Genomic DNA, 27,839 nt, shown 5'->3' on the forward strand with positions numbered 1-27,839 from the left:
CCGCCTGTGTGCAATAACAACAGATCTATAACTTCACAGGACTTAGAATCCTATTTTGTTCATTCTCACAGTTAAAGGATTTCAGATTTTGCGCTTCCCCCTCAGCGATTAGTCCCATCTGCCTTCATCTTAACAGCAGAGAACACGGTTCTGTGGGCCAGGGCATCTGCGTTCAGGAGACGGAGTTATCTCCCGATAATCCTCCTAGCCTCACATTAGCAGCTTTAAATTGTTCAGTATTTTAGAAACACCATCATCCCCGCATATTAAATATTAAGGGCCTCCCTCGGCGCCCGAACCTTGAAAGTTATTCTCTGTAAAATCTGCGCGAGTGTTTCCATGGTGCAGAATGAACGTTGCAGCGAGGTTTTTTGGAAGCAGCAATGGCTATAAACGTCATTCCCGCCCATGCCGTTCACAAGGGCCCATTTGCTGTGAAATATTTTGAAAACACAGCTGAAGCGGGGACAGCGCAGAGCACAAACATGCAAAAATAAAAAAAAAAAAACCGAGCGGAACGTGATGGACGATGAAGGGAGTGACAGCTTCAGGAAACCAACGTAAACCTAGAGGGACCGACGCTGCTGTGGTGCGGGGACCACTGGAGGCCGTTCCCCAGGAGCTGGGAGGCCTCGCGGGTGGAGGAAGGCGCCATCGAGCCCGCTTTCTCCCCCGCAGCATCGGGGAGCAGGGCCTGCCGGGCCCCAGTCCTCCCAGACCCAAAAATAGCTACACAAACGCGAGCGGAGCTCCGGCCTGCCGCGCTGGGCGGAGCCAGAGCCAGGCTTATCGCTCACAGCCCAGGCGCTCCGGCCGCACCCAGAGCGGGCCCTTTATAGCCGGTCCCTCGAGCCCCGCCCTAGCAACCGCCCCTAGCAACGCCTAGCCTTAGCGCTCGGTGGGCTTATCGGCCTCCCGCAGGCCTTTCCTGTCCCCTCCCCCCACACCAGCCGCGCGACGCCGGGCCACGTGACCGCCCTCCGGAAAGGCGGGGGTGAGTGGGAACGTGCGGGGCGGGGCGCTGGAAGCGGAGGCCTTTCGTCATCAAGGTGCGACCAGGTGGTTGCGTCGCCTAGTGTTCGTCACCGCCCCGAGGTTCCGTCCCCCGGCGAGATGGCGGAGGTTGCGGTGCTGGCGTGGGTTCGCGGCCCCGGAACCGGGTGCAGGGCGCTGCCGTGTGCCTCGGCGAGGTGCTCCGTGCGCGATGTTATCTACCGACACTGCCAGGAACAGGTGAGGATCGCGGCTCCCGGAAGGGGGGGGGAAGGAGGCTCACCCGGCCAGGCTGGGTTTGTCGTGGGTGCCTCTGTTGTCTGGACAGTTTTTGAGGCTGAGAATTCTCCAGTTCCAGGCGCTCCCGATCAGTATTGGGGCCTTCCTCTGGTATTCTATGGCGGTAGTTGTTTTGCCCCCACATCGTAAGAGAAAACAATCCAGTTACGGCTCTTATCCAACCTTGATTAGAAACTCTTTGGTTCTCTTTCTTTATCCCTAAATGATGCCGTTAAGACTTCTTACATTCATATTATGGATAGGAATATGCTTTTTTAATCCACCCATCTGGAAACCCTGTTAGTTCCAACCTAGAGAACAGGCCATAGCCAGACCCAGGCCAAAGGACGTTTAGAGAAGGACACGGATTCATCTGATCACTGGTCACAGCCAGTCATCACAGGTTCTGTTGACATCACAGGCTCTTGGCCCTCTTTAGACTCTGCCTGTTCCCCTTGCCCACGTGAATTTATGAAACCCTGGTCAAGGGCTTCTAAAGTTGTGCACTTTAATTCCCAAATAAACAATCTTTTACTGACTATGAAATTCTAAACCTCTTCGATTATCTAAAGAACTTACTGGTCTCCCTGAATCTAATTTTAATCTGGACATTTGGTCTAGAACGGTTTTTTTGTTTATGACCACACCTTTTTTTTGTGGTATTGGAGTCTGTTTTCTCTGCTTGTTATGTATAAGCATAACACATGTTAAAGTACTAAATCTAGTTCCTCGAAGAAGCAGTGTGTGCTTGTAAATAATGTGATTTTCTTTTTTTTGTTTGTGTGGGGGGTTTTTTTTGTTTGTTTTTCAAGACAGAGTTTCTCTGTGTAGCCCTGGCTGTCCCTAGAACTTGCTTTGCAGACCAGGTTGGCCTGGAACTCACAGAGATCCACCTGCCTCTGCCTCCCAAGTGCTGGGATTAAAGGTGTGTGCCACCATTCGCTGTCATAATGTGATTTTTCTAATTTCTTTGTTCTTTTAAAAAAGGAGGGGAAAAAAAAAACCTGCAAGGTCTTGTCTTGTATCCCAGCCCAGTATGGTCTCAACATACCGGGGTTCTGGGATTATTTGTGTATACCACCACATCTGGCCTTTTGTTTTCTTTTCTATACTGAAGTCCAGTAAAAAATGCAGACCTGCCCGGGCAGTGATAGTGTAGGGAAGAGCATCACTTCATGTTTTCCCCTCTCAAAACAGGGTTTCTCTGTGTAGCCCTGGCTGTCCTGGATCTCACGATGTAGACTAGGCCGGCCTCAAACTTTGTGATCCACCTTCCTTTGCCTGGGATTAAAGGTGTGGACCACCATTCCCGCCTAGGGCACTTAATTTCTAGCCCAGGTGTGCAACTTGCAATTAGGGGCTTCTGAATAGTTCTACATCTAAAATTTGCAGTTCCAAGGGAAGAGGAGCCTGGGTATACTCAACAGTCCAGACCTTATGTTGGCCCTTACACACCTGCTTTGTTTTAAGCCTGTCAGAATACTGCTTTATTTAAATTTCCCTATACTCCATCCTGTAATAATGCTTGCTTTCTGTTAGGGGCTGGGGAGATATCCTGTGATTACTCTTGTTACTGTTCCTCCTCACTGCAGTGGGTCAGAACATTTACCCACGGTTTGTCCTGACACTCAGGCTGACCAGACAAGGGGATGAGTAAAATGCCTTGTGCTTGAAGCACCTGTCCACACATCTGTGAAATTTATCTTCTTATTCTGGTTTCTACTAGAGACTTAACTGACAAGAATCTTCAATAGAAAATGCAGGGTACTGGAGTGATGGCTCTGTGGTTAAGAGCACTTGCTGTTCTTCCAGAGGACTTGAATTTGGCTCCTAGCACCCATGTCGGGTAGCTTACAACCATCTGTAACTCTGGCTCCAGGGGACTAGGTACCCTTTGTTGCTGGAGTTTTCCTGCCTGGCCCACAGTCGGGACAAATCTCTCTCACCCACCAGTCCCACAGCCCCTCAGACCCGACCAAGTAAACACAGAGACTTATATTGGTTACAAACTGTATGGCCGTGGCAGGCTTCTTGCTAACTGTTCTTATAGCTTAAATCAATCCATTTCTATTAATCTATACCTTGCCACATGGCTCGTGGCTTACCGGCATCTTTACATGCTGTTTGCCATCATGGCAGCTGGCAGTGTTTCTCTCTCTCAGCCTTCCACTTCCCAGCTCTATTCTCCTCCTTGTCCCGCCTATACTTCCTGCCTGGCCACGGGCCAATCAGTGTTTTATTTATTGACCAATCAGCAACACATTTGACATACAGACCATCCCACAGCACTTCCCCTTTTCTTTTCTTAAAAAGGAAGGTTTTAACCTTTACACATCTCCAAAGTCAGCTTGGTATATTTGGGAATTTGGACGTAGCTTTACCTCTGGCCTCTGAGGACATCTGTGCTGATCCTACATATAGACAGACATAATACACCTACACATAATTCAAAATAATAAAAAGGAAATCTTTTTGTAAAAAAAAGAAAATAAAACACAGCTTTGATGTGTTTTTTTTTGTTTGTTTGTTTGTTTGTTTTTTTGTTTTTAAACAGCCAGGCAGTGGTGGTGCACACCTTTAATCCCAGCACTTTGGAGGCAGAGGTAGGTGGATCTCAATGAGTTCGAGGCCAGCATGATCTACAAAGCAAGTTCCAGGACAGCCAGGACTGTTAAACAGATAAACCCTGTCTCAAAGAACCCAAAAAACAAACAAACAAAACCAAGCAATTTTGTTTGGAAATAATAGTTTCTGCCTTCACGTTAATGTCTTTCAAAGTTTTGTAGCCTGTCAATGGTGGTACAAGCCTTTATTCCCACACTGGAGGCAGAGGCTGGTGAGTTTGAGGACATCCAGGGCTACAGAGAGAAAACCTATCTCAAAAAACAAAACAAAAAATGTGGAAAGACCGTATATATTACATATAAAGATGTTAAAGTGGATTTTAGTTACAACATTAATATGAGGTGAGTCTTTACAACTTAAGGTAGACAGTTTCACAGACAAGAGTAGCGCTTCATACCAGTCCTTTCGCTGGGGATGGCCTCCGCTCCCTAGCTCTTCTTCCCTTGTCCTTTTCGTTGGCGGCGGTGTTTTCCTCACTGAGAAGGTGAGAGACTTGCTGTCTTCACACTCACGCCTCTGCCTTTCAGCCTTCTCCGCTGTGGATGAACTGTCACTCTACAAGTGATTTGTGGCTACCTTCTTTGCACAGTTAGGTTCAGCTGTCAACTTGACATAGCTCAGAGTTGTCCACGGGATTCTCAGTTGGGGGTGTCTCTACCCACCTGGCCTGTGGCATTCTCTGGGAATCATTTTCTTGATTGCTAATTGATTAGGAAGGCCAAGGTTACTGTGGGTGGTGCCACCCCAGACGGGTGGGCCTGGGATGCATAGGAGAGCTAGCTGAGCAGCCACAGAGAGCAGGCCAGTGAGCAGGCCAGTGAGCGGGCCAGTGAGCAGCGCTTCCCCGTGGTTTCTGCTTCAGCTCCTGCCAGACTGTGACCTGGGCGTGTAAGCTGACATCAGTCCTCTCCTCCCTACTTGCTTTTGGTCATGGTGTTCAGCACAACAGAAGAGCAGTCAGTTTTGAGTTTTCATCCCATGTATTTTTTTTAGACTTTGTGTGTTTATTGTGTGACACAGTTGACCATGGCTGTCCCATGCATCCATCCGTCACCATCTTCCCTTTTCCTCCCTCTGGCCTCCCTTCTAGTCCTCCACTGCCCCTCCTCCCCCAGACTCTAACTTTGGAGTCACTGGGGTTTATCTTCTCATCTTTTTCCTGATAACTTTTCCTCTCATGTGACTGTATGCCGTCACATGGCTTCAAGTGACATTAGTATATTGACAGCTCTGTGTGTGTGTGTGGGGGGGGGGAGTTTGGTTTGGTTTGGTTTTTGAGACAAGGTCTCTCTCTTAGGTAATGTTGCTGTCCTGGAACTCACAGAGATCTGTCTGCCTCTGCCTCTCATCTGCTGGGATTAAAGGCATGGTCGGTCACCTTGCCAGGCCAGTAGTTTTATTTAGAGTAAAAACTAAAATCCTCATTGGTGCATGCCCTGATATCTCAGCCCTTGAAGACTGAGGAAGGGAGATTTGCAAGTTTGAGTCCAGAATCTAGGCTACATAGTGATGTAATACCTCCTCCAAAACAAAACAAAACTCCCCAAATGTACCCCTGCCTCTCTGCCTTCTCCCTTCTTCTCCCTACCTACACATGTCAGGATGGCTGGCAGTTTTAAGCTTTGGATCAGTTTTGATATTGACTTTTTTTTTTTTAACCAGTCAGGAGAAACGAGTGAGGCTTCTGAGCGCTGTGTAGCCTGCTACCATGGTTCAGGTGACCTATGAGAGACAGGAGGGAGATGCTCAGGTCACAGTGGAAACTGCACCCGAACATAGAGAAGAACTGGTTTAGTCATTGTTTTCAACTTAACAAATAGTAACCAAACCTTTATCTGTTTGTTAACAAGATTAATAAAAGAAGTTAGGTCTCGTCTGGTATCATGTCATGAAGGTATTAAAAAATTACTCTTGTCTCTAGGGAGTTCCTGCGGACTGCTTCTTTGTGAAATGCAGTGGAGTCCTCGTTGCCGCCAGCGACACGGTGCAGCATGGGGCAGTGTACAGTTTGGAGCCCAGGCTCTGTGGGGGGAAAGGAGGTAGGACATGACGTTGATGGCTTGTTGTCTGTGGTTCTTAGTGTGTTGGAAATTAACAAACTTGTTGGTCTCTGATATACCAGCCTTGTTTTGCCTTGTGGAACCATTTTTACTCAGTTTTGGGTAATTTTGGGGGTTTATTCTTTTTGAGAAAAAAAATAACTCGGACAAAGCCTTGCTTCTCCAGCCAGGCTGCTCTTTGAGAGTGTTGGCTGCGATACTTTAGGGAGGGTTAGCAATGAAAGGTGGTCATTGTTCCTTCCAGCTTGCTGAAGGGCAAGCTTTAAAACAGTCAGACCTGTTGCTATCAAGATTTTGTCTCCTGCTGTACTTGTAAGGGTGACCCAAAGTCACCTTAGGAAACAACTCTTGCCAGGCCAGGTAGACTAAGGTCCTGGCTATACTGGTGAGGCAAAGGCCAGGCAATGGTGGTGCACACCTTTAATCCCAGCACTTGGGGGACAGAGACAGGCAGATCTCCGAATTCAAGGCCAGCCTGGTCTACAGAGTGAGTTCTAGGACAGCCAGAGCTGTTACACAGAGAAGCCCTGTCTCGGAAAACCAAGAAAATAAAGAGGAGGGTAAAAGGCTGGAGAGATGGCTCAGTGGTTAAAAGCGCTGTCTTTTAACCACTGGAGGACCTAGGTTCAATTCCCAGTACCCACATGGCAGCTCACAACTGTCTGTAACTCCAAGATCTGACACCCTCACACAGACATACATACAGACAAAACACCAGTGCACATAAATACATTTTTTGGTTTGTTTCTTTCAAGACAGGGTTTCTCTGTGTAACAGAACCTTGGCTGTCCTGGAACTCACTTTATAGACCAGGCTGACCTTGCACTCACAGAGATGTGTCTGCCTCTGCCTTCCCAGCTGGAATTAAAGACATGAGCTACCATGCCCAACAAAAGCAAAGAAACCAGAAGAATAAAAACAGATCATGAACAGCTGTGGTTGTTTCTTCTGATGCACGAGCATATTCTCAAGTTTTCTCAGAGTCTGATGTGGTTTGCTTTCAGAAGACAGACATCTCAGACTAATTGTCCTGCCTTTTGAAATGTGTCCATAAGAAAGCAGCATGTTCTCAGATGCCAGCAGCTTAGAGTTGCCCCACCCCCAAACTTAAGAAGAAGAAATGCCTGGCGTGGTGGCACACACCTCTAACGCCAGCACTCAGGAGGCAGAGTCAGGGGATCTTTGAATTCAAGGAATTCAAGGCCAGTCTGGTCTACAGAGGAGTTCTAGGAGAGCCAAGGGGAGCTACACAGAGAAGCTTTTTCTCAAAAAACCAAAGTGTGGGGGAAAGAACACCACATTATTACAACTATTATTTGTCTTTTAAGACAGGGTCTTGATAATTAAGTCAAACTGACCTTGAATTTGTGCCAATCCTCCTGCCTCAATTTCCCAAATGCTGGGATTATAGGTAGGTGGTATCATTGCCAGGCTCACTTAATAATTTTGAAGTTTTTGTTTATTTCTTTATTAATTTGTAGCCAATCTGATGTGGAACTCAGAATGTAGCTCAGATTCACTTCAGTTTTCCTTCTTGTCCTTCCCAGAGTACATGAGCCACCATTACCTGTGTAGACCAGGCTGTCCTCAGACTCAGACATGCTTTTGCCTCTGCTTCCTCTCCAGTTGGTTTTTAAATACAGTGTGATGTAGCCGGGCAGTGGTGTGGTGGTACATGCTTTTTAGTCTCAGCACTCAGGAGACAGAGGCAGGCAGATCTCTGAGTTTGAGGCCACTCTGGTCTACAGAGTGAGTTCTAGGATAGCCAGGGCTACACAGAGAAACCCTGTCTCAAAAAACAAACAAACAGCCGGGCGGTGGTGGCGCACGCCTTTAATCCCAGCACTCGGGAGGCAGAGCCAGGCGGATCTCTGTGAGTTCGAGGCCAGCCTGGACTACCAAGTGAGTTCCAGGAAAGGCGCAAAGCTACACAGAGAAACCCTGTCTCGAAAAACCAAAAAAAAAAAAAAAAAAAAACAACCCGCCATAGCTGATGTAGATGTACTGGTGGCCAATCTGATGTGCTTCTTACAGCAAATTTGTACTCCAAGGGGAAAGGCACATGATTTCCTACAATGAGCCACCTTATAAATCAACACGCAATTCTAGTTCTGTATGTCTGGTGTATGTGTTCCTGTGCATGTGTGTAGGAGTGCATATTTGTGAGTTAGCACATGTATGTGGAGGCTGTGGGTTGAGATGGGCTGGCTGTCTTCCTTGGAGTCTCTTCTTCATTTTATTTGTAGAGACGGGATTTCTCACTGACCCTGGAGTTTACCAGTTTGGCTAATGAACTCCAGGGATCCTCTAGTCGCATTGCTGAGGTTATAAGCACATGTCTTGTGTCCAGCTTTTGCATGGATGCTGAGGATCCAGAACTCAGTTCCTTAGGCTTACACAGCATGCACTTAACTGACTGAGCTGCCTCCCAAGTCCCATTACATAGTTCTCCATCTAGGGATCTTGGAGTCTCTGGCATTGACTAAAGCTTTTCATTGATCCTACCTGTACAGTACAGCATTTCAGAAATACAGAGTGAAAGGCAGCAAACACAAAGCTAATCAAGTTGATCAATACCTTTGTTTCCTGGGTAGAAACCTTGATGTCCATCTACTTTTTCAAAAAGAAAAAGAAAGAGTGTGGGGTTTATTTTTAGTCTTGTGATATAGGTTATTCTCATTAATCTGGCTTGTGTCTGTCCTTGGCATCCTTAACCACTTAATCTGTCTATATGTTGGTTTCAGGTTTTGGGTCTATGCTTCGAGCTCTTGGTGCTCAGATAGAGAAGACAACCAATCGAGAAGCCTGCCGGGACCTCAGTGGGAGGAGATTACGAGATGTCAATCACGAGAAAGCGTAAGATACCCACTTTGTAGTTAAGTCTCTTACAGTATGGTAACATTAGGCACGACACACCTTTCAGGAGAAGTGTCCCGGTATGACTAGGAGTCCGTTCCTTGTCTAGGGAGCATTTGTATGTAGTCAGAATGCTTGGTGAGTTCTGAGAAATCGCGTTACCAGAGTCCCTGATGCGAGCCTCACAGAGGGAGTATTAGTAAACCCAGACGTATGATCAGTCACCTGATGCAGTGAAGAGATTGTGGACTGATGTGGGTGAGGTGTCGCTTATGAGACATGACATGGAGTTTCACAGTAAACTTGACTTTTGTCTGTCTGTCTGTCTGTTAGGTTTTTGTTTTTTGAGACAGGGTCTCTCCCTGTAGCCCTCACTGTCCTTTAACTCACTCTGTAGACCAGAATGGCTTCAAATTCACAGAGCTCTGCCTGACTCTGCCTCCCAGTGCTGGGATTAAAGGTGTGCACCACTGGGCCTTTGATAAGTAAACTTGACTTCATAAGTAGGAGCGTGAGTGAAACAGTGGCAGAATAACAGTGCAGTTGGTGGTAGAGCACTTGCTTCAGGTCCTGGGTCTGATCCCTGTGATCCCCCAGTAAATAGTGCAGTAGCTGTCTAAATCAGTGGCAGTTATTAGCAAGCAGTATGTCGTGTGCATGACTGTTCTCTAATTTTTATTTATTATGTATACAGTGTTCTGTCTGCATATATGCCTACATGCTAGAAGAGGGCACCAGATCTCATTACAGATGGTTGTGAGCCACCATGTGGGTGCTGGGGTTTGAACTCAGGACCTCTGGAAGAGCAGCCCTCTTAACCTCTGAGCCATCTCTCCAGCCCTGTTCTGTACTTTTATGCTACTCAGAGCTGGAGGGTTGTTTTATTTGGTGTTGTTTTAATAACACATCAGCATAAGCAGGTGAGTAAATATTACATGACTACAGTGTCACTAAGCAGTAAGAGTTTTTCAACTGTATTGTAGCATGGGACCACCTTCTGTGTGTGGTCTGCCACTGATCTAAATCCTGTTGTGACACGTGACTGTGTAAGCTCGTGAATGATGCGTCCATTCAGTTCCATCCCCACCCTCCCCAGGATGGCCGAGTGGGTGAAGCAGCAAGCCGAGCGCGAGGCTGAGAAGGAGCAGAAGCGCCTGGAGAGGCTGCAGCGAAAGCTGGCGGAGCCCAAGCACTGCTTCAGCAGCCCCGACTACCAGAGGCAGTGCCACGAGATGGCCGAGCGCCTGGAGGATTCCGTCCTCAAAGGTGAGGGGAGCCAGGAGTCCTGTGTGCCCTGCAGGCCCCTGGAGCCGGGAGCCTTCAGACCACTCCACGGGGAGGAGTGGCTCTTGAGCAGTTTGCAAGAGGATGACGGAAGCCTTGGAACCTCTCTCTTCAAAAATCAACACAGCCCTTCTAGCACATGCTAACCCCACACCACACCCAGCACATCACAGATGCAACATCTGGCACGTTGAACCTCCAAATTTCTTAGGCTCTTGGGCCCCAGGGAAGAGCATCTTTTCTGTCTCTGGGCAGTGCAGGGCTAAGGAAAGCCTTCAGGAGTTGGCATATACCTCAGCATATTCTTTTAAGCATCCAGTGCAGTGTCCTGGGCCTATCATGAATGTAGTTGATTTAAAGGGTCCTTTTCATTAGAAAGGGTGTACTAGGACAGGAAAGACAAATGTCTGTAAATAACTGTTAGATATGAACCTTCAGCCTCAGCTACAAATTGCATATTGGTGTTTTAAAAATACGGTTCTAGTCCGGGCGGTGGTGGCGCACGCCTTTAATCCCAGCACTCGGGAGGCAGAGGCAGGCGGATCTCTGTGAGTTCGAGGCCAGCCTGGTCTCCAAAGCGAGTACCAGGAAAGGCGCAAAGCTACACAGAGAAACCCTGTCTCGAAAAACCAAAAAAAAAAAATAATAAAAAAAATAAAAATACGGTTCTAAAGCCGAGTGGTGGTGGCGCATATCTTTAATCCCAGCACTTGGGATGCAGAGGCAGGCAGATCACTTGTGAGTTCCAGGATAGCCAGGACTGTTATATAGAGAAACCCTGTCAGGAAAAACCAAAAACCAAACAAACAAACAAAAACCTGTTCTAAGCTGGATGTGGTGGTCCATGCCTTTAATTGCAGTATTCAGGAGACAGAGGCAGAGGGAGCTCTGTGAGTTCTAGGCCAGCCTGGTCTGCATAGCAAGTTCCAGGAATGGCAGAACTACATAATAGAGAGACCTGTTCCCCCAAAAACGGATGGATGGATGGATCAATCAGAAAATACTATTCTAGGGGCTGAGTGTGAAGCAGAGGCAGATGGATTTCAGTGAGTTCACAGTCTACACAGTAAATTCCAGGCTAACCAGGCCACATAGAGAAACCCTGTCCCTTAAAAATAAACAAGATTGGGGCGGTGGTGGGGCACACCTTTAATCCCAGCACTCAAGAGGCAGAGGCAGATCTCTGAATTCGAGGCCAGCCTGGTCTACAGAGCAAGTTCCAAGACAGCCAAGGCTACACAGAGAAACCCTGTCTCAAACAACAACAACAACAACAAAATTTTAAGAGATTATAGCACTTTTTACAACCCAGATTATATCCTTACAAAAAACTGATTAAATTTTCCACCCAGGTATGCAGGCTGCCTCCAGCAAGATGGTGTCAGCAGAAATCAGTGAGACTCGGAAACGGCCTATCAAGTCAAAGACAGACCAGGGAGCTGGTGCCAAGAAAAGGAAATGCTTTTGGTCAGTCTCCAGCTTTTTGCTGATTGGTCCTTGAGGACCTGATGGATGTTTTCATCTTGTCTCCCTCCCCTCCCCTCCCCTCCCCTCCCCTCCCCTCCCCTCCCCTCTCCTCTTTGATTTTCTTTTCTTTCTGTTGTGTGTGATAGAGCATTGCTTTGTCTGCCAGGCTACCCTTCAACCTTGAATCCTCCTGCATCAGCCTGCTGCTTTGATCTCAGATCACCAACACGGGCCACCACACCCAGGGCTTGAACAAGCACATTTTTAAGTAGCATTGATGGTAGCTCATTTCCAGAGTGCTTCAGTCTTCAGAGTTTTGACTGGCACCCTGCACATGTCAGTAGTGTTGATAAGGCTGTGCATGTGTGTGGAGGCCAGAGGTCGGCATTGATGCCTTACCATCTCTTTTTGACATGGTTCCTCACTGAACTTGGATCTGTCCGTTCGGTTAGGTTTGCTAACCAGTGAGTGCCAGGATCCTATTCCCGCCCCTGTGCTGGGATCTCAGATGTTCCCTCTTCACCTGGCTTCTTACCTGGGTAGGGGGTTCTGAACCCAGGTCCTCATGCGTGTGTCAGGCACGTCACCACCTGAGCTGTTTCCCTAGCCCCGGAAGGACAATTCTTCTCCCTTCATAGTGAAATATCACATAAAAAATAGCCTTATTCATTTTTTCCAAGTTTTTATTATTTTATGTGTATGGATGTTCTGCCTGAAATACAGTCAAGACGGAAAATTTTCATATGGGCAGTAGTCCTTATGTTCCCTCAGACATCCTTTAGCCAAGGTACTCCGGCAACCAGTTACCACCACTCCGATGTTGGCGTTCTTCCAGCCTTCTCTAGAGTGTCAGGTCGCCTCTGCCTTCTTGGGTGTAATGTGTGCTTCTTAAGGTTCGTCCCTGCCTAGTTGTTTGGGTTCTTGACTCGGGTCTTGCTGTGTAGCCAAGAACAAGGAATTCCCGATCCTCTTGCCTCCCCTTCTGGGTGCTGGGGTTACAGGCATGCACTGCCGTGCCACGCTCTTCTGCTTTTTGTTGTAAAGCTGCCTGAGATTCCCGTTTCTGTACCCAGTCTCCACCTGTTCGATGCCTTGGAGACTTTGTAGTTAGGGCTATCGTCTGCTTAGCGTTGTTACCACTCTTCAGTGGACACCATGACCAGAGCAGCTCGGGAGGAAAGGAGTTTCTCGGCTTATGCTTCCACATAACTGTTGATTGCTGAAGGAAGTCAGGGTGGGAACTCAAGCTGGGCAGGAACCTGGAGGCAGGAGCTGATGCAGAGGCCGTGGAGGAGGGAACATCTGAGATCCCAGCACAGGGGCGGGAATAGGATCCTGGCACTCACTGGCTTGCTCTTTATGTATGGCTTGCTCAGCCTGCTTTCTTATAGAACCAGGACCGCCAGCCCAGAGGTGGCCCCACCTACAGTGTTCTGGGTCCTCTCACATCAGTCACTAATTAAGAAAATGCCCTGCAGGCCTGCCTACAGCCCCATCTTATGGAGGTACTTTCTTAATTAAGGTCTCCTCCTTTCAGATGACTTTAGATGTGTCAAGTTGATGTAAAACCGTCCAGCACAGCAATTACGAATAAAGCATAGGGTGTTCTCCCTCTTGCTTGATGATACTAGAAATAATACTAGGGCCTCACACGTACTAAACAAGCATTCTGCCACTGAGCTTCACCCTCAGACCTAAAGATTTTCTTTATGGCTTTTTACTGTGTCTAATTGTCCACAGTTGAAATTAATATAGAAAGGGAAAGTTTCAAGTGTAATTCTAAAAGAATCACAATTTTAAAAAAGACCTAAGAGAACATACAAGGAAGAGTGTGTGTCCTGAGGGCGAGCACTCCTGCTGGGTTTTACAGGGTTAACTGCAGTCCCTTCTTTGTGCCTCTGGAGTGCACTTTTCTGAAATCTACCTACTCTCCGTCTTGGCAGCCCGTGCTCTTACTCTGCTTGACAGAGTCCAGCACCAGGGAGGGGGCAGGTTGGAAACGGTGTCACACCTTTCTTTCTGCTGCTCCCACAGGTTGGGCATGGAGGGACTGGAGGCCGCCGAGGGGTCCAGCGCTGGGAGCTCGGATGATGACAGTGAGGACGCCCCTGGTACTTCGGAGCGGAGCTGCTGTGCTCCAGGAAATGGTAGTGATGCTGTGGAGGTGGCAGCCGACTGTCCTTGCAGTCCTCAGAGCTCAGGATTGAATGCAGACTCCGAGTCCTCAGAAGAGCTTCAGAAAACCGTGACCGACCCTGGGCAGGACATTTTGGAGAACACACGAACTGAGCTGGGAGAGACATCTTCCAGGGAGCACAGCGAACGGCAGATGGTCACAGAAACAGAAGAGACCCCAGCAAAGAAGGAGACAGAGAGTCCCAAACCCACACAAGAGGACCAAGAGACAGGAGTGATTGGTGGGGACAGAACTGCCATGACAGAATCTGGAGAAGATAGGAAAAGCATCCCTGCTGCTGACCTGGAGAGAAGCCACTCAGGAGACACAGTATGTTGGGGTTTGGTTTGGTTTTGTTTTCCCTTTTTTTTTAAATTTTTTTAATTTTTGAAAAATCAATATATATATATTATATATAAAGAATATATATGTATATACATATGTATATATAAATAAAGAATATGTAGCTCTTGGTGACCTGGAACTTGCTATGTAGGCCAGGCTGGCCCCAAACTGAAGATGATCTTCCTGCCTGTACCTCTCCAATGCTGGGATTACAGGTACGTGCCACCAACCCAGCCCTTTCCGTTTCTTTTTAAATTTTTATTGTTTTATGTGTGTGGATGGTCTGCCTGCATGTATATCTGCATTAAAAGTGCAGGTTTGGCCTGGCGGTGGTGGCGCACGCCTTTAATCCCAGCACTCGGGAGGCAGAGCCAGGCGGATCTCTGTGAGTTCGAGGCCAGCCTGGGCTACCAAGTGAGTTCCAGGAAAAGGCGCAAAGCTACACAGAGAAACCCTGTCTCGAAAAACCAAAAAAAAAAAAAAAAAAAAAAAAAAAGTGCAGGTTTGGTACCCATGGAGGCCAAAAAAAAAAGTGCAGGTTTGGTACCCATGGAGGCCAAAAGAGGGCATTGGGTCCACTGAAACTGGAGTCACAGATGATTGTGAGCTACTTTATAGGCACTAGGAATTAAAGCCAGGTCCTCTGGAAGAGCAACCAGGGCCCTTAACCACTGAGTCATCTGGCTCTCCAGCCCCTTTTTGTTTAGTTTGGTTTTGTTTTGTTTTCTGAGACAGGGTATTACTTTAGTGATTGGCTTGGACTCACTCTGTAGTTCAGGCTGCCTTGAACTCTGCAATCCGTCTCAGCCTTCGAAATCTGTGATCACAAAGCAATCCACTGTGAGTTTTCAAAGATGTGCCTCCTCCCAACAGCTGCTGAGTGAAAACATTCAACAGAACAGTGCAGATGACAGGAAGCTCGTTCCCTGTAAGCGCTGGAATTACACCTTTTACCACTAGGTGGTGCCCTTGGTGCCATGTTTCATCAGTTCTATGACAGGCTTCCCTTCAGCACCTTTCTTTGTTGTTGATTCAGACCAGGTTCACAGTAGAACCCTGGCAGGCCTGGGACTGACTACCTGTGTGGACCGAGCTGGCCTTAAACTCACAGAGACCCATCTCTTCCCAAGGCTGACAGCAAAGGTGTGCATCACCGGGCCTGGCTTAGATTTTCTTTCCTTTTTTTAGTGCTTTGCTTGTTTGATGTTTGAGGAGAAGGATTTTATTGTAGATATGAGGAAGTACAGCCAGAGGCATCTGGAAGAGTCCGGACTGAACAACAGGGCCTTGAGGGGGCAGCGGGGAGTAGTGGGTGGTGGGTGGGTGGTGCAAGAGAGGAACAGGATAGGAGAAGGGCCAGTGGACCAACAGAACCAAGAAAGCATGTGACCAAAATAGCAGTTTATATAGGAAAGAAGCTGGGGAAGGAAGTGAAGGCCCTCGCCTTTTTTTGTTGGTTTTTTTTTCGAGACAGGGTTTCTCTGTGTAGACCAGGCTGTTCTCAAACACACAGAAATCTGCCTGCCTCTGCCTCCCAAGTGCTGACACTAAAGGTGTATACCACCACACCTGGCTTAGATTTATTGTGTATCTGTGTGTGATTGTGTCTGTCTGTCTGTCTGCCTTTGTGTGTATGTTTATGAGTGTCTGTGGTGCTCACAGAGGCCAGAATCAATCCCTTGGAGTTAGAGGTGTTTGTGAGTAACCTGACATGGGTGCTAATATCCAGACTCCAGTCCTCATGATAGATAGAGCAGCAAATGTCCGTGAACATTGAGCCTTCTCCAGTCCACGGTTTACTTCTCTGTATACAATAGCAAGGCTGTATTGATACTTTCGAGTTGAGGAAATGTGCTGTATTTCCTACTACTAAATTGCAACTTAGATTTTTTCTTTCTTATGTCAGACAAAATTGAATAATTTTCAGCTGGATATGAAGGTCTTTCCTGTAGAAGAGAAAAACCCATCCTTTGAAGTTTATCATTAAATCTAAATCTCACATTCTGTTGTTCTGTCCTTTTGGTTGGGACCCTGATTGTCTTAAGAACTGAACCATTTCTTCAAACCCTTACATAGCAAGAGCTGTCCTAGAGCCCTTGTAAAGGTTAAAGGAGAGAACTGACTCCAGAGGTATCCTCTGACCTCTATGTGCATGTCATGGCACACATGCCCCCACACATACACACACACAGTAATAAAATTACATTTTAGGGAGCTGGAGAGATGGCTCGGTTAAGAGCACTGACTGCTCTTCCAGAGGATCCAGGTTCAATTCCCAGCACCCACATGGCAGCTCACAACTGTCTGTAACTCCAAGATCTGACACCCTCACACAGACATACATGCAGACAGAACACTAATGCATATAAAAGAAATCATTTTTAAATATTAAAAAAGGGTTCCGCCGGGCGGTGGTGGCGCACGCCTTTAATCCCAGCACTCGGGAGGCAGAGCCAGGCGGATCTCTGTGAGTTCGAGGCCAGCCTGGTCTCCAAAGCGAGTTCCAGGAAAGGCGCAAAGCTACACAGAGAAACCCTGTCTCGAAAAACCAAAAAAAAAAAAGGGTTCCAAGCTGAGAGTGGTGGTGTACACCTTTAGTCCCAGCACTTGGGAGGCAGAGGCAGGCGCATCTCTGAGTTCGAGGCCAGCCTGGGTCTGCAGAGCTAATTCCAGAAAGCCAGGATTACACAGAGAAAACAGGAAAAAGAAAAAATAAGAAGAAGAAAAGAACATGTTGCAAGCTGGAGTTGGTGGTGCACAACTGTGCTATATTCCAGCATTTTGGGAGGCAGAGGCAGGAATATTACTGAACGTTTGGGGCCCGGGCTACATAGCAAGATGCTGTCAAAAACAGATGCCAAGTATGGTGGTACATGCTGGTAATCCTAGCCCTTGAGAGGCAGAGATGGGAGAATCGGGAGTTCAAAGTCAGCTTGAGCCACATAAGCAAGTTCAGTGTTAGCTTTGACTTCTGTATGAGACCTCATCTTGGGGGGCGGTAAGGGGAGGATCTGTGAGGGGATTCTGTGCATGTTGCTGTCTTGAATGTTTGTTTCTAGATACATAGATAAGAATTTGCTTCCTGTGTGTATCAGAACTTCCTGTGGATGGCGTCTAGATGACAGGTCATGTGATGTGCAGTCAGGAGCAGTTCATTGGAAATAGCATGCAATTGGTAATTACAGCCGTCGTTCAGAGGAAGGGACTGGCTTTAATTCTTTGCTTTTCCCATCAGGCTGTCGGTCGGGAAGCTGTGGACCTGCTGGCATTCAGCTCTGCGTCGGAGTTGGAGTCGCTGGGCTTGGAGAGACTCAAGTGTGAACTGATGGCCCTTGGACTGAAGTGTGGGGGCACCCTGCAGGAGCGCGCAGCCAGACTCTTCTCTGTCAGGGGCCTGGCAAAGGAGCACATTGACCCAGCTCTCTTTGCCAAGCCTTCCAAAGGGAAGAAGAAATGAATTCCCTCAGGCTCTCATGCTTTTGACAATTACTCTGGCTTGATGTGGACTTGTGGCCAGTGCTCCTGTTGATACTAAAAGCCAGTTTTTTAATAACTCGGTTCTAACTGGTTTCTTTTCATTGGTACCTGGGCTTCAGGTTTTCACTGGAGGAAGAAAACTTTGTAGAGTATTTTCCTTTCTTTTTGATGTTTTTGAGAGATTCACAGCCGGACAGTGGTGGCGCACGCCAGCATTCGGGAGGCAGAGGCAGGTGGATCTCTGTGAGTTTAAGGCCAGCCTGGTCTGCAGAGTGAGATTCGGGACAGCTAGAGGTACACAGAGAAAAACAAATTAAAAGTTTGGAGAGACTCGCTCTATAGTCTGGACTGACAAGAACTTTGTAGTTCAGCTTGGTCTCAAACTTGCAGGGATCCTCCTGCCTCAGGTATAAGCCACTGCACCTGTTTTGTCAGAGGTTTATACATTTCTTTGGCTTTATATTGTGTCATTTTGGTGCTGTTTTCAGGAAATTTATTTGTAGACACAGTTATTCATGACTTCTGGTAAAAACTTCTCTCTCTTCCCAATACTGAGTGTGTGCGTGTGTGCTACCAGGGATGGGACCTGTCTCTCCCAGGCCTCTCACACTGGGGATTTTTATTCCAGTGGGGGCCTGTTTGGTTTGGTTTTCAGAGAATCGTTTTTTCGGCTTTGTGAGTTTTTCTCAGTTGTCCATCTCCCTAGCATTGCCCGTTTGCTCTCCTGTGTGCCTCGGGCTTTCTTCCTTCTTCAGCCCCTGGAGTGTTAGGTCACTGACTGTAGTCTCTCCCCCCCCAGTGTATTGCCCAGTTAGCAAATATTTGTGTTTTCTCTAAATGCCTTATTGACAGTGACTATTCAGGTCAGAAAACACCTTGCTGTGCTGTGCACGTTGAAAAGAACAAACACAAGCCTGCGGTGGTGGTGCACACCTTTAATCCCAGCACTTGGGGGCAGAGCCAGGTGGATCTCTGTGAGTTCGAGGCCAGCCTGGGCTACAGATGGAGTTTCAGGACAGCCAGGGCTGCACTTACACTCAGCCGGCAGGGGAGTGTGTTCTGGAATACCCATTGTGTGAGTGGCTGGTAGGATTATTCCGATGACCTGTCTTTGCTAGTTTGTTTTCACAAGGAACTAAGAATATTAAAATCTCAGTTATGGTTGAAATCGCCTTTTTTGAGATAAAAATAACTATTAGCATTTGTTGAGTTGATTATAAATTAATTCAGTGGTCTTACATGCACACAAGTTTCTGCATTGCCTTAAAATGTCTTGCTCTAGTTGGTTTTGGATTTTTTTTATTTCACCTTTGACAGTTTTCCATGTGTATACAATATATTTTGATCATGCCCACCCCATCCTACTTCTTTAATTCTGTTTTTATTGTATATTTTAAAACTGTTACTGGGTTTCACTCTTGTGGTGTATATTGAACAGTGTGTCACGCAGTCCCCTTCATCTCTGGTGACAGTTTCCTGTCATTCCACATGTATTTATCTCCAGCCTTTGTCCTGTTTCCACAGCCTGTGTTTTCTGTGCAGTTCTTTTCTCCCCACTCTCTCTGTCTACACTGGGTTCCTACCCACACCATGTATCGTCTCTCATTGTGTCTGTTCTGTCTTGTCATCGTCTGGTCCCTGTCTCTGATGACAAGTCAGTGGTGAGTCACACAATTGTTCTATCATGTGTTCTTTGGGGCTGTTCTCAGACGGGCCCAGATGTTTTCTACTCATTTTTTACCTTGGAGTTGGAACTTTGTAAATTTATGCCATTAATTAAATTTGGAAAAAAATTAAGCAATTGTTTCTTCCCATTCCCCCTCCCCCTCCTGACATTTTCTCTGCTTTCCTTCTGGGAATTAATACGGATATGCTAGCCCACCATGTGACTGCCTCCCCTAAGTTACCAAGTGTTATCATCCCCCACTCCCACCCACACGTTTTCACCCCCTGGCTGTCCAGTTTCTGTGGTGTAACCGAGTTGCCTGGTAGAGGGGCCTGGGAACCTCAGGATCCTGCTCTGCATACATGTAGTTTCTCGAGTGTGGCTCTCGGGGAGCCGCCTAGACACTCAGTTGTGCTCCACAGCAGGAACCTGAGAGACGTGTTTCTGTTGTTCAGGAGGGTCATTTTTCTAGTGTGGTAGCTGAACCCTGCTTCTGTACCATGGGGCTGTTCAAACCTTAAAAGGACATTTGGAAGGTCCAGGGACAGTAGTGTGCACTCTAAATACCAGGTGCTGAAGAGCCAAGGTAGGATTGCTTGATCCCACAAGTTGGAGGCCAGCCTTGGCAGCATAGCAAGACCTTATGTCAAGACAACACGCCCCCAAAGACATTGTGGGTGCAGTGATGGGTTTATCTAAGCTGTTCTGTTACCAATAAAGACTCAGAAGTCAAATAGGGGTGAAAACCTGATAGTTCAAAGAAGCGGTGGAAGAGCAACCAGCCGACCGTCTCTCCACACTTCCCAGACAGAAGAGACTGAAATCTCTAAGTCCCGCCCTCCTCCTTCCTGTGTGTCTTCTCTATCTCTATTCCTGGCTTCTATATGGCTGATTGTGGTCAGCTAGTCACTGGCTCCATCCCCGATTCAAGGTCAATTTTGTTAACACAGCCTTGGGGTGTCACAGAGCAGACCTTTAGAGTTTGTAGAATCTGCTTTGTGGGATTAAAAGTTCCTTGAGCTCCCACAGGTCAGTTGGGCAGCATTACCTGAAGAATTTCCATGGTCACAGGTTGCTGGACCAGTGACCTTTCCTAATGGCTTGCTTGTTCCTTCAGGTTGCCAGAGTTTAGTTAGCATGGGAGTGTGAGCAGCCTGTGGTCAGCTCCTCCCAGGCAAGTGGGATCTAATTGGTGATGTAAAGAGGTCATCATCCTGATCGTCCCTGCACTATGGAAGGCTTGGTTTGCTTGCAGGTCCCTTCTACTGTGCGGCTCTGTCATACTCCCACCCCTTGTCCCTGTACATGTGGGGTGTTAAGAGGCTTCTGCTGTGGGTCCATTCACCTTGGATTGGGTATAGCCACCTTCAACTTCAAGAACTAATATTAAGTTCCTTTTAGATGTAGAAGCCAAAGCAGCTTGAGGGGGACTGGGGCTCTCGGTGTGGTCCCCACAGGGGGATCTCAGGGTGTGGTTCCCACAGGGGGCTCTCGGTGTGGTCCCCACAGGGGGCTCTCGGGGTGTGGTCCCCACAGGGGGCTCTCGGGGTGGTCCCCACAGGGGGCTCTCAGGGTGTGGTCCCCACAGGGGGCTCTCAGGGTGTGGTCCCCACAGGGGGATCTCAGGGTGTGGTCCCCACAGGGGGATCTCAGGGTGTTGTCTGTCCCCACAGAGGGCTCTCAGGGTGTTGTCTGTCTCCACAGGGAGGCTCTGGAGGTTAAATGGTGTGTGTCTTGGAGCAGTCAGGTGCTGCCTTGCAAGGTGGAAGAATCTCTCCCAGAGACGTAACAAAGACTGTGTTGAAAGGGCAGAAAGAAGTGCAAGAGCTGTGGCCTGTGAGATAGCGTCTTGGCCTTGCCAGAGAAGGCCTGGGTGACCTCACTTAGAAAACTGTCTGTGACGGCAGTTTCCCTTTGTGAATGGAGTGTCAATGGATAGCAGAAATTTGACATGATTTACAGGCCACTTAAATCTAACACATCTCCCTGGGTTTGGGCATGATGGTACACACTGTAGTCCTAGCATTTGGAGGCCAAGGCAGGAAGATGGAAAACTTGAAGTCAGCCTGGGCTATAAAAAGAAACCCTGTCTCATACCCAATAAGCCTCAAATAATAAGAAGTAAAAGCTGGGACTGTAGCTCAGTGATAGTGTCTAGGGATATAATGTATGAGGCCTTGAGTTTCATTTCCCTAGAAAGGGGAGCAAGGGATGAAGCTGGAAATGAAGAAATCTCAAGTAATTAGAGGTGTAGACAGATGCTCCTCTGGAGTGTAATCCTGGCTGTTGCACAGGGCCTGCTAGAAACTTCTATGCTTGCCAAGTGCCTCACTTGGCCACTCTGTTGGCTCAGCATAGGAATGCGGTTAGTCTGAGGAGGAATGTCGTATCTTTGCCCTTGAAATTCAGTACATCTTTCAGGACAGCTCCCATACTATTTCCAGCCGTGGATCAAGGTCGGCAAAGGCTTTATGGTGGAGTTTGCTCTGTGGACCCATGCTCCCTAAACTGTCAGCAAAAAACCGCTTGATAATGTGCACCCAGATCATGTCATTCCTCAGAATACTCCTTGTCATTGTTCCTGCCTTCCTCTGAATGCAGCCCACACACTGGCTGTGGCCTCAAGCCTCTGATGGGAGATCTGACCTCATCTTCTTTCTCTGTGCCTCTGCCACAGTAACTTCTGGGCTGTTCTTTGAACAAACCAGATGCTCCACTGTCATAGCTCAGCTCTGACTGGTTCCCACCTGAGACAGACATTGTTCCTCAGATGTTCACAGAGATGTCACTGTTACCTCTTTGATTTGTGTTATGCCCAGATCACAGGGACCCCCAAAAGACCACTATGGAGACTGAATCCCATATGTAAAAGCAAAGAGCCTTTATTTTCAAACTCTGAGCTTGGTCTTTCTGTCTGTCCGACACACCGGTGAGAGCAGAGAGCCCTGAGCTCAGATGGGGCAGGTGTTTTTTACCATAGCAGAGGTTGGGGTGCGGGCATTTCCAGGGTTCAGGACCCTGATTGGCTGACATTTGTCTAGGGGTATCTGTGAAACAGATGTGTGCTAGACTCAGGGCCATCTGGCCATCTTATCCTCATCTAATGGTTGGAATGTTAGGAATGTCAGATATTTCCTCTTAGATGCAGACCCTCCCTGGGAGTGGTCAGCTTATGGCTTTTCCTGGGTTCAGGTGTTTTCTGGGTCTGCCAGAAGCTGTGTCTGGGCTTCTAAGCTTGTCATGGCAGCTGTGTGGTCAAGCTGTTTTGGCCCCGGTCCCCCGCCACATGCACATGTTTATTTTATGTAAGGAAAATGGGCCTCTCTCCATATGGAGACTGCTCCATGAGTACAGAGTTCTAGTTTATTAGCGTCTGTACATAAAAGGTGCTGGACCATCTTTGTTGACTGGATTAATGTACTGTGCTATTCTAACACTGTGTTCCATAAAACAACAGAATTCTGAATATGCTGTTCTTCAGGGTGGATGAGCACTTCCCCTCAGAACCCTCACTTGGAAGCCTCCCGTAGGCCTGTGTGCCTTTGAAGATTGTTGAGCCGTTTTTACCAAATACAGCCCAACTGAAGGGCGGAGCATGCGTGGCAAATCTACAGGCAGGGAGATGCTCACCACTAGCCTTGGAAAATGCCACCTACTGCTTCCAGGCATGGTGACATGCATGGCATGCACCTGTCATCCCAGCCTGGGGGGTGGGGCGGGTTAGGCAGAGATGCCGAGAATTTGAGGCCAGACGAGGCTATACAGTAAGATCCTGTCTCAAATACACTAAACGAAGATGAATGTGATGGCGCGCGCCTTTAGTCCCAGGACACGGCGACAGGCAGGTCTCTGAATTCCAGGCCATCCTGGTCTACAGAGTGAGTGACAGAACAGCCAGGGCTGCACAGAGACAAAACACTAAAAGGAAAAACCTGTGGAGTAAAAAGACTTCCTGTGGCCACTAGAGTGCGCTGTGTGCTAAGTTGCAAGCGAAGCGTGGCGGCGGGGTGAGGGGTGGGGGGAAAGGAGGGGGAACGACTCCCAGAAGTGAGGATCAGGGGAGCCTGAGGACAGTGGTATGGGACAGCTATTGGCAGGGCACTGGCTCCCCTAAAAGCTTGTGGCAGTCATCCCTACTCCCCACCATGGCAGCAGGCAGTTAGGGAAACTGGCCTGAACGTGACAGGGCTGTTTGCTCTGACTTTGAGGTGCTGGGAATTGAACTTAGATCCTTATGCTAAGCTGTCACCCCACCTCTGAGCTGTAGTCCCAACCTCTCTAACTCTTGAATTCTCTGACGTCACTTGCTCTCTTTCTGAGGGTCATGAATAAAGCGTTTATGGGCATGGTCCACAACACCATTACTCTTTTCTTTGACAAACACACTGTCCTGACCATTTGGCATCTCTCAGCTGTCTGCAACTCGGTTCCAGGGAATCTGACACCCCCACACAGACAGACATGCAGGAAAAACACAAATTCACATTAAACAACAACAATAACAAAACAAAACTGTGGTTCAGAGCCTGGTGTGGTAGTGCACGATTTTAATCCCAGTACTCGGGAGGTACAGGCAGGCAGGCAGATCTCTGTGAGTTCAAAGCCAGCCAGGACTACGTAACTATTTGGGGGCCAGCCAGAGCTGCATGGTGAAACACAAGGCCCTGGGTTCATCTCCATTGCTCCAAATAAATGTGTTTGGATTGATAACAACACTCACGAAGACTATTAACCTTCCCTGCAGATGTGAGGGAAGACACACGAGTGGCCCATGGTCACCTGACTCACCAAGTGGTCTGGACACCAGCTGGGTAGTGTGGTTGAAGACTCTATGGTGGAGCTGGGTGGTGGTGGTGGCTTGTGCCTTTAATCCCAGCATTCAGGAGGCAGAGGCAGGCGAATCTCTGAGTTCGAGGCCAGCCTGGTCCATAACACACAGACTATGGTGGACAACTACTGGGTCCCTAAGAAGTGAGGACTGGTGGAGAGATCTCTATTATGGGAAGAAGCTAGCATCCATGCCCTGGGTCTCAATTATTTCTCTTTCCTTTTTATGATTTACTTATGCATATGTTTTGCCTGAATGTATTTATACCATGTGTGTGCAGTGCCATCAGAGGCCAGAAGAGGGTATCAAAACCCCTGTAACTGGAGTTAACAGCCAGTGTTTGCCACTGTTGGGGGCTGGGACAACTCACTGCAAGAGCAGTGAGTGATCTTAACCACCGAGCACCTCTAGCCCATCACTGACTACTGACTCAGGCCCTGTATCTCTCCGTGTTCTGAGTACAGAATCATGAACACCTCTGTGAGCTTGGTCATATCCACTGGGGCTTAACAGCAATCTGGCTACTTACTGTCCTGTGGGATGGCCGGGGTGACACTTGCTTTGCAGCCCAGATGTGGCACAAGTCCTCAGGCCAGGTCAAAGGATTATGCCTGTGAGTCTGGTCCAGTCAACACAGAAGGCTCCAGCCTCAATGGCAGCAAACAGCCGCTTAGAAGAAGCCAATGTGAACCCACATTTCTCCACCTTAGCATCAGGTGGCCCAGCCCAGCCACTGTATCTGTGGTCCATGTTCTGTTGACAAATAGTGTTTACCAAACACGACCCTTCAAGGGCAGAACCACAGTCTTTATTTCCCCAGCTCCGAGGTGTCTTGATGACCCACAGCGGTTGGGTAGATGTTGACTGACTGACTGAACTGTGAGCTTAGCCAGCTGCCCAGAGCAACCCTTGTGCTGGAATTGTGTGATTGTTAACCATGAGAGATTAAGGCTTCAGGAGGGTGCCCACGGCAGGGGGTCTGGGTTCAAATCCAAGTGAGGTACTTACCAGTTAAGGCTGAGTGACCTGGGGCAAGGTGAGTTTGTGTGTTCTGGCCTCAGTTTCCCTTCTCAAAGTTCTCTGTTGTGTGGGCTGTCAGAATGGACTGAAAGTGGTGGAAAGAAGCCTAGAGAGACGCAGGCTACGATGGAGGCGCCCTTGGGCCGGGATTAGTGACAACAGGGCTCTCAGCCATCCAGGTGTTAAGCATTCTAAGGAAAGTGACCGAGCTGGGGTTCCAGACTTGATTTCCTCCTTCCTGGAAAAGCTTTTCAAGGGGAGCTTTGTACCATCACAAGGTTCCAATCTCAGAGGCAGGAAGGAAGCTGATGAGGACTGACTGGGGGGTGGGGGTGGGGGGGGTACTCATGCTGGACTCCAGGAGGCTTCTTCTCCCCTGATTCCACTGTCTTGGGCAAATGAGAAGGAAAGAGTGTTGGCATAGCAAGGTCACTGGGGTCACCTCCTTGGCCTTACCACCCCCATCCAGTCCTCAGCCACCACGGAGGGAGGGAGCGAGCGAGTGAGCACTCCAGCAGCATCTCCATCCAGTGGGCCTCCCTTCTGAGCACTGTCCTCTCCTCTCCCCCTGGCCTTTCTTTCCTGGCGTTCTTGCATTTGGTGGTCCTCCACTTAGGTCCTCCCACGAGGACTGGGACCAGGTGAAGTCCATGTGGTACTCCCCTTGGATACAAAATTTAAAGGTGCCAAAAAGCTCAGTAATCAAGACTTTAACATTAAAAATTCAGGATGAAGCAGGGTGGTGGTGGCACGCAACTTTAATCCCAGCACTCAGGAGGCAGAGGCAGGCAGATCTCTGTGAGTTCAAGGCCAACCTCGTCTATGGAGTGAGTTCCAGGATAACCAGGACAACACAGAGAAACCCTGTCTTGAACCAAACAAACAAAAATTCAGAATGAGGGCAGGTGAGATGGCCCAGTGGTTGTAAAGGGGCTTGCTGCCAAGACTGACGACCCTAGTTTCATCCCTGGGGCCCATGTGATGGAAGGAGAGCACCAACTTCCACAAGCTGTCCTTTGACTTCCATATTTGGGCCATGGCTCACCTGTGGCCACCACCCCCTCTTCAATAAACTAGGAAAATGTAAAAAATAAAATAAAAATAAAAACAAAATCCACGGAGAGCACTATACCTAAATTTTAAGCTGGAAAGGGTGGTGTGCACCTGTAGTCACGGCTGCTCAGGAAACCGCTTCTCTGGTCACCGCACTCACGGGCCCTCCCTGGCACCCTGCACTGTTGCTTATGAACTAAGCCATGGTAGCCTGAGGGGACTGGGGCTCAGCTGGCTGATGGTTCCTCATTCTAGGACAACTGAACTAACCCAAACCCACTGTCCCTCCTCACAGAGACCAGCCTTGGGCCCACGCTGTGTGGTCCTCAAATGAGGAAGACAAGAGAGACTGGCCTGGGATGCTGTGTGTACCTTAAGGAAGAAGTGACTTGCCCCCTAGTGAAATCCTTGTGGCGTCCAGATAACATCTAAACTACCCTGTGGGGGCGGTTTTGCTCACCTCAATGGCTCCTTTCTTTGTGAAAGTTTCTATAGTCTTTTGGTAACATGTGGGTTTCTACATCCAAGACATCCCGGCTGCCGATTTGTACAGCCCAGAGGCTCCTGGACAGAGCTCTGTGTGCTGGGGGGCTTCCTTGGGGGAGAGTGAAGGGACCACACCATCCTGTGGTCAGTGCCTAGGGAGCATAGAAGCTGTCCCTTGAGCACAGACCTATGTGATGTACAAGCCCACAGTGATGCACAGCCCTGGTACTCTTCAGGCCCGTGTGACGGAGCCAATGGGAGAGGACTCAGTGCCATCGTCAGCCTAGGATACATGAGCCACTGTCTCGGGGACGATCAAGGGAAGGTGAAATAGAGAGTTTTCAGCAGTTCTAGATAGAACATGCACCATGGTGAGGGAAGAGACTTCTGACCGGATGAGATGTTATTAGAAGAAAGAAGAAAGGAACCATTAAGAAGCTCAGAGCGGGGCTTGCCTGTAACCCTGGCACTCTGGAGCCTCAGGCAGGAGGCTCTCAAGGTCCTTCATCTGGGACGGAGTAGAGGATAGCCCAGTGTTGAAAGAGAGACAGTTGCCCAGGCTGTCCTCGACCTTACTAACACAGAATGACCTTGAACTCCCGATGTGCCTGCCTCTGCCAGTGCTAGGTGTATAGGCTTACACTACTACACCTGGCTTGGGTCTCGAGTTTGAGCACAGCCTGTGTTATCTCACAAGTTTTAGGCCAGCATCGGCTACGTAGTCAGTCTCAAAAAACATCCACCAATCAACCCGTAAAACCAAACCAAACAACCAAGAAACAAAAAGAACAAACGCTGAAGGTTTATGATGTTGGCATAAAGGAGACATTTTTGGGGCTGGAGGAATGGCTCCGCAGTTAACCGTCTGTAATTCCAGTTCCAGGAGATCTGGCACCTTCTTCCAACCTCCTCAGACACTAGTCATATACGCAGTCTATGCAAGTACATGTAGACAAAATCTACACACATATATATGCATAAATACACATATATAAACACATATACATAAAAATAAATGAAATATCTTGTTTGTTTTTTCGAGACAGGGTTTCTCTGTGTAGTTTTGGTGCCTGTCCTGCATCACCCCTGTAGACCAGGCTGCCCTCGAACTCAGAGATCCACCTGGCTCTACCTCTAGAGTGCTGGGATTAAAGGTGTGTGCCACCACCGCCTGGCACATCTTTTTTTTTTTTTTTTTTTTTTTTAAGAAAGCATTCTTATTCT

General features: G+C 48.2%; 1 protein-coding gene across 1 annotated transcript; it reads left to right on the forward strand.

Annotated features, from left to right (window-relative positions):
• Positions 1–883: 883 nt before the first annotated feature.
• Positions 884–19,359, forward strand: Sde2 (SDE2 telomere maintenance homolog). Its single transcript, XM_052737812.1, has 7 exons — positions 884–1,233; positions 5,819–5,936; positions 8,702–8,813; positions 9,910–10,079; positions 11,450–11,564; positions 13,599–14,070; positions 17,321–19,359. The coding sequence occupies exons 1-7, from the start codon at positions 1,114–1,116 to the stop codon at positions 17,540–17,542; spliced, it is 1,329 nt and encodes a 442-aa protein (XP_052593772.1). The 5' UTR covers positions 884–1,113; the 3' UTR covers positions 17,543–19,359.
• Positions 19,360–27,839: the final 8,480 nt, after the last annotated feature.

This window comes from Peromyscus californicus, unplaced genomic scaffold, assembly GCF_007827085.1.
Source record: "Peromyscus californicus insignis strain IS unplaced genomic scaffold, ASM782708v3 Scaffold_14__1_contigs__length_90479793_seg_2, whole genome shotgun sequence".
Lineage (NCBI taxonomy): Eukaryota > Metazoa > Chordata > Mammalia > Rodentia > Cricetidae > Peromyscus > Peromyscus californicus.